We start from the raw sequence: 6,431 nt of genomic DNA, 5'->3' as shown, positions 1-6,431 counted from the left end.
TATATATATATAAAACATCATATTATGATTTTGAATATAGATATAAATATATTTATTAGTTCGGTATTCATAGTTCATTGTTATTTATATAAGACCGTCTTAAATAATGTTAAGAATATGAAGCAGTGGTTTGTTACATGACTTAAGATAATGTCTTAAATATAAAAATCTATGAATCTATGAATACCAGCCTTACTATTGCTCCAGGGTGTATTACTGATAGACGATTCCGAAATGCCAACGATTAAAAAATCAAATGAATTGCTTATACAAGTTAAGGCCGCCTCAATTAATGTTATTGATACAAAGATATGCTCTGGTTACTCTAGGATCTATAGAAGATTACTTAACTCAGGAGTAAGTAAAGTTGTCAAGAGCCCACTGATATCTGGTGATCCAAATCATCATTATAATCAGTAATGCATGTACCTATGTATTTAGAAACAGAAAGAACTACCTGTAACTTTAGGGAGAGATTGTGCAGGAGTGATAGTTGACATTGGACAAAGCGTTATTAATTTCGATATCGGGGATGAAGTATTTTTAGCCGTTCCATCGTGGGCTTCTGGCACGATGGCGGAATATATAATTGTTCCAGAAACGCAAGTAGCAAAACGGCCTAAATCATGTAACTTCGAAGCCTCTGCCAGCCTGCCGTACAATGGTTGTCTGGCATGGGATGCTTTAGTTAATAGATCTGTTATCAAGGAAGGCAATGCCAAAGGAAAACGGTAATATCTTGATATCATCTTGGCTCTCATATCTAAAATATCAATTATCGTTAGAGAAGAATATTATCGTTATAGAGTTCTCGTTTTCGGTGGAAGTACTCCGATCGGTTGTATCTTGACGCAATTAATTAAATTATGGGGTGGATATGTAGTATCCGCCTGCCGAACGGACGCCGTGCCTGTAATGAAGGCATTAGGTGCCAACGAAGTTATAGTAATAAACGAAACCGACGTCGAGAAAGAATTACAATTGCATGATAAGTACGAAGAAGTTTTCAGAATAAAATTTATAATACAAAAATTATTTTATTAAAATAAAAGAATAAAAAAATATATTGTTTTAATTAGATTGAACTTAATTTCATTATAGATTCGATGCCATTTTTTATACTGATAATCAATCTTTTAAAGAACATATTTTAAAGAAACGCTTATTACCTCATGGCTCCTACGTATCAACTGTTCCTGAACAATTGACATCAGACTCGCTGGGATTTATTTGTGGAAGTATATTTGCTGGATGTGTTAGAATAAAATTATTGGTTCAGGTATTTTAATTTTAATTCATGCTAGTTATAATAATAAAAATCATTGTTTATGATATATTACTAACTGATACTTTAAATTGTACTAACTGATACTTTAAATTGTACTAACTGATACTTTAAATTGTAGTATATGTTCGGATTTAATATGCATCAATGGAAGGAAGGAGCAAAGTTGAATGTCGCATATTTGCGAGCATTATGCGAGCTGACCGATGCTCATCATTTACAAACAGTTGTGGACAGGGTATACGCACCATACAATATTGAGCGAGCGTTGCTCCATGTTTTAGATCCAAATTCTATTGGTAGTACAATTATAACATTTCAATAATGTATCATTGGAAAAAATTCATATTGCGACTATATATAAATATACTGTATATCTTTTGTACATAACAGTGTATAATTTTGATAAGTAATCACTGCCTGTTAATAAATATTTATATCAATTTTGCAAATCAAGAAATAGTAGTCAAACATACTTGGTGCTAAAATAAAGACTGAGATGATATAATTACATTAACAGATAGAATACTTTGTCTTTTTCTAAATTTCTGCCTATTATTATTATAAAAAATTATTTAGAAATATTAATAAGAAATAAAATATGATGTGAAGATATAAAATATGATATGAAGAAATAAAATATGATAAGAAATAAAATAACATGAAGATGTACAATGACAATAAATAACATGCATGAATCTAAATAATATAGTAATATAAAAATTGTTATAAAAATATATCATGACACATTGTTGAATGCTCGTCACGATGAAATTTATAAAAATATGTATTGTACACGAATATTGTATATTTTACGAAATAAATAGAAAAAAAATCATATCATGTTTACCAATTGAAACTGCAGTGTAGAAATTTATAAAAATAAATATACAACATGTGTGTAGGACATTGTGTTGAGATATATAAGATATAAGTACACTATAATATTAGCATTACTATACATTCTTGTCAAATTTATAAAATTACTCTCACTTTGCTTTACCGCGAAATTTACTGTTACCTGCTGCCTTTGCCTTCTTAGCTGGAAGCTTTTTTTCTTCTGCCTATAAGTGTAAAGAAAATTTTATTTAATTTCAACTTAGAGATATTAAGTAATATTAAAGTGGTTGTTCGAAAAATCTCACCTTTCGCTTTGGAGTCGGAGTTGAGTTCGGTAAAACTTTGAAGAATGAATCCAATCGGCCCTGTGTAGATGTGTTTCGAGCCTTGTGAAGTTTTTTAGCCCCATTTCTAACCCGTTCCTCATTAAACTGCTTGTCACCACATAAAAACTTCACCAGACCCTCTTCATCTGGTTCGGACCATTTTAACTTACAAAATAAAAAAATATTTAATACATGTAATTACACAGAGAAAAATTATTCAATGCAAAAAGTTACCTGGATGTCATCTGGATTAGACACTTCTGGCTCTTGAAACAATAATCTTGCATCTTTGTAATTCCAATCTTCCGGAATGGGATATTTCTTGACGTCTAGATTTTCAATAATTTTTTCAAGAGATCTATGATTTTTTATCAATTCTATTGCTCTTTTTGGACCAACTCCTTTGATACTGTTTGTATAATCGCAACCCAACATAATACACAGATCGATAAACTGCAAATAATATGTTACTTAATAAGAGAATAAAATTAATAAACCAATTAATAAAAATAATTTAAATGCATACCTCATTATGATTTAGCTCTAAGCCTGCAAGAACTTTATCAAAATGAATTTCTTGTACTGGTAACTTTCTGGCTTCGCTAAAGGTTAAACGTCGAAGTAGCACATTGCATCCAAAAGTGAGTGCGTCCATATCCTCTGTAGCAGTGGCAAAAACTTTACCAGCCTTCACTAAAGCAGCACACTGTGCTTCAGCCTCGCAAGGAGCCTGCATAGAAAACATTCATCGTAGAAATGAATAAAAAAAACTATAATTTCACACAAATACTTACATCAATATAAGGTATACCCATTAACTGAAGTAATTCTTTAGCTTCATCAGCATGAATTTTTGTAACTTTAACTAATCTCCTATTAAACTTGTCAATAGCTTCCACATTTCCTTTAATAAAATATCTGTTATGAAAATTTGTCATGATCTTCTTATACAAAACATAAATCATTTTTCAAATATTACTACAGTAATAATGAAATATAATTTGTCATTACCATCTTCTTCGGCAGCTTGCAAAAGTTTTTGTGCTTCATCCCTTCTTTCAGCTCTTTTAGCTAATTCTCCACTTTTCAGATTCGGTGGTTTTCCATCAAATACATACACAGGTTTTATTCCTTGCTCTACCATGCGTATGGTACGATAAAATGTACCCATTAAATGGCTTAAAGTTTACATAACCGATTAGTTCTCAATAATCTTTTATAAGTTACCTTCTTGAGATAATTTTTTACAATATTTGATAAAAATTTAGCACAACTTATAATTAAAGTTTGTTGTACAATTAAGAAAAATATACCTGGTTGTTTCGCCATCTACAGTAGTGAGCTGTGCTCCTTCACTGCGAACAGCTATAAGAAACTGATACAAACACATAGATGCATCAATAGCAATCTTGCGACCTGTAGCCAAAATCAGTTCCAAATAAACATCAATAATATACCAATACGTCAATAACAGAATCGATAATTGATTATGAGGATTGACAGATTATACAATTTTATCTGAGATGTGTAAGAAGATTCGTGGATCAAGGTGAAAAATTCGTGGATCAAGGTTAAAAACATAAAATTAACGCAAGATAAACAATAACTTACCAAAATAATGCTTTAATTCTCGCTCTTTGATAGCTTCCGGAGCTACGTCTGCTATTAATTTCGACAAGCCTAAAATACCCATGTCAATAAAATATTTATCATGTACGTAGGAAAACGATAAAACGTCAAGCAAACACACAGATCACAGCAGTGAAGCAGTCACTCTGAGAGAACCAGCCTCTCTTCCCGCCAATTTTCGCAAAATGAACAGAGCAGAGCACCAAGCTGAAATGTACAATGTTACCACTCATCAAATGGAAGCATAAGTTGGCAATCATGGAAAACTGTTTTCATTTTCACACATTCTTCATCTTTTTCTATTTTTCAAACGATATATAAACGATTGACTTTTATATATTACTTTATTTTTTTATTATTTCTACAAATTATCCTGGCAATTATTCTCATATTTCATGCTTGTTAAGTTATTCCGATACCGTACAAAACAATGGTGTATAGAGTCGAAAATTATTGAAAAAGATTATTGAAAAAGATCACGATGACGCCTATGTACTCACAATACAATCAGCAATTGAGTAATGAACATGTGAGTCTAATATGCATTCACGACGTGTTGTCCATGTTAACCTTTGTTAACCATCAAAAAATCCAAAGCACTTCAAAACAAACGCTGGCAAATGCTGTATGTTTCTCTCGCCGGTATTTTAATCTAAGCAATAAGAAATGATGAGCAACTGCGATTTGATAAAAACGATTAAGGATGATCAGGAGGTACCAAATTATTCCGAGAATTCGGATGAGGAAGACGACGTAAGCAGAAATAAAAGCTTGTGTCGAAATAATACAAGCGATTTATTTTAAAAACATTTTATTCCATTAAATCCTCTTTCTCATATTTTTCTGTTAGCGAATTCGATTACTTGCATTATATTAGATTAGTGTTAGTGCTATATTAGATTAGTACTAAAAGCTGCTTTATAATATAAATTAGCAAAGTTAAATAACAGCATAGATATAAATATTTTACACAATTAAATATGCAATAATAATATCAAATATCCAATGGTGATATATATGTATTATTGCATTTGTCAAAGACTATATTATGCCACTGTATTTTATTTTATATAAAACAGCACTTAAACTATACTCTTTTCCAATGTAGTGCTAGTGACTGAATTTATCATTTGTGAATAGGTATATCTTGGATATTAATGAATTCGGATACTCTTATTATCCTAGATAATATACATTAAAGATTACTTTGTACATAAATATGTAAATATAGTGACATAAAATACTTTGACAATAAAAATAATATTCTGTTAAATAAACGACAGTATCATTCTTAGGTATTTAATTATTTAAAACATTTATATGCTTTTATTTTACTAATTTTATAATATAGCAGCTTTTAGTACACTAATCTAATATAATACAAATGAGCGAATTCATTATACATTTTCTCCTAAACTCTATTTATCAGTTTCAACCACGAAAGCAGAAGAAAAAAGAGAACAAAGATTTTGACAAGGGTTTCCAATTTACTTCAGCTGAACACAATCTGGATCCTTGGAATGACTTGAATAAGTATATTAAACGCAAACCAAATACAAAATTAGATGATAAGATAAAAAAAGTCAGAAAGGAATATCAAGGGCAAGTAAGTATCACATTGTCTCTATTATTTGTAAATTATAGTAAATTGTACTTTTTTAATGAAATTTTTTTTAATGAAATTTTTATTGTTAAAATTGTGATAAAGTTATGAATAAAAATTTTTATATTTATTATAATTGCTAGGCTGGAACTGAAGATGACCCTATTAAAATTGAACCAGGAATAGGTCAAGATGATGATGTAATTTCTCTATCTGAAGATGAGCTTAAAAAAGGTAGATGTAATTAATTTTATTTATATTATATAACCAAAACAAATAAATAGAAATTGTGATTTTTATATTTGCATATACATATTATAAGGAATATTACAAACTGATTACATTATATTTGTATTTTATTTATATTTATATTGTCTTAGAAATAATATATAAATATTTATCTCTCTTATTGATTAATTGTAGATATCTTTAAAACTAAAGAAAAGAAAAGCAAAATAAAAAATATGAAAGAAAAGGATGAAGTTATCGATTTTGAGGAATATACAGATTCTCAAACATATACTACATTTTATCAAATGAACTTGTCGAGACCTTTGCTGAAGGTATACAATATTGTAATTACTTAATAAAGTAATAATTAATCTTCTGTCGGCAATGTAAAATTTTCACCCTTTTTCTGCAACCTGAATCTTCAGATGCAGATTTTATATTGGACTGTGTAAAAATCTGAAAAAACTCTTATGTATTATAAAAGCTTTAACAATGAGTTTTTATTTTTTATCATAGA

General features: G+C 29.5%; 3 protein-coding genes across 3 annotated transcripts in view; 2 read left to right on the top strand and 1 right to left on the bottom strand.

The window, feature by feature from the left end:
• The window catches only part of LOC108694319 (reticulon-4-interacting protein 1, mitochondrial-like), a 3,152-nt gene extending 1,438 nt beyond the window's left edge, over positions 1 to 1,714 (top strand). Inside the window, exons 4-8 of the mRNA XM_018203734.1 lie at positions 182 to 357; positions 442 to 731; positions 807 to 992; positions 1,102 to 1,279; positions 1,407 to 1,714. Of these exons, the coding sequence (XP_018059223.1) occupies positions 182 to 357; positions 442 to 731; positions 807 to 992; positions 1,102 to 1,279; positions 1,407 to 1,610 (1,034 nt within the window). The 3' untranslated portion in view covers positions 1,611 to 1,714. The remainder of the gene's footprint in view (positions 1 to 181; positions 358 to 441; positions 732 to 806; positions 993 to 1,101; positions 1,280 to 1,406) is intronic.
• Positions 1,715 to 2,192: 478 nt separating this feature from the next.
• On the bottom strand, positions 2,193 to 4,240 carry LOC108694360 (flap endonuclease 1). Its single transcript, XM_018203787.1, has 8 exons — positions 4,063 to 4,240; positions 3,765 to 3,867; positions 3,463 to 3,629; positions 3,246 to 3,355; positions 2,978 to 3,181; positions 2,686 to 2,904; positions 2,431 to 2,616; positions 2,193 to 2,349 (listed from the first exon to the last, which is right to left on the bottom strand). The coding sequence occupies exons 1-8, from the start codon at positions 4,142 to 4,144 to the stop codon at positions 2,275 to 2,277; spliced, it is 1,146 nt and encodes a 381-aa protein (XP_018059276.1). The 5' UTR covers positions 4,145 to 4,240; the 3' UTR covers positions 2,193 to 2,274.
• Positions 4,241 to 4,491: 251 nt separating this feature from the next.
• Positions 4,492 to 6,431, top strand: part of LOC108694288 (probable ATP-dependent RNA helicase DDX27) — a 5,749-nt gene continuing 3,809 nt past the window's right edge. The window contains exons 1-4 of the mRNA XM_018203681.1: positions 4,492 to 4,833; positions 5,510 to 5,686; positions 5,827 to 5,917; positions 6,107 to 6,246. Of these exons, the coding sequence (XP_018059170.1) occupies positions 4,747 to 4,833; positions 5,510 to 5,686; positions 5,827 to 5,917; positions 6,107 to 6,246 (495 nt within the window). The 5' untranslated portion in view covers positions 4,492 to 4,746. The remainder of the gene's footprint in view (positions 4,834 to 5,509; positions 5,687 to 5,826; positions 5,918 to 6,106; positions 6,247 to 6,431) is intronic.

Source organism: Atta colombica, unplaced genomic scaffold, assembly GCF_001594045.1.
Source record: "Atta colombica isolate Treedump-2 unplaced genomic scaffold, Acol1.0 scaffold12, whole genome shotgun sequence".
NCBI classification, from domain to species: Eukaryota; Metazoa; Arthropoda; class Insecta; order Hymenoptera; family Formicidae; genus Atta; species Atta colombica.
Note: the sequence above shows the minus strand (reverse complement) of the source record. Positions and strands in the feature narration are given on the sequence as shown.

What these genes read in the sequence shown, in the direction of transcription:
- LOC108694360 (XM_018203787.1), bottom strand. Translation starts at nt 4,144, where the DNA reads ATGGGTATTTTAGGCTTGTCGAAATTAATAGCAGACGTAGCTCCGGAA. An exon ending in GTAGATGGCGAAACAACCAG is followed by an intron (nt 3,630 to 3,764) that starts GTATATTTTTCT and finishes GTAAACTTTAAG; the next exon opens with CCATTTAATGGGTACATTTT. An exon ending in CTCCGACTCCAAAGCGAAAG is followed by an intron (nt 2,350 to 2,430) that starts GTGAGATTTTTC and finishes TTACACTTATAG; the next exon opens with GCAGAAGAAAAAAAGCTTCC.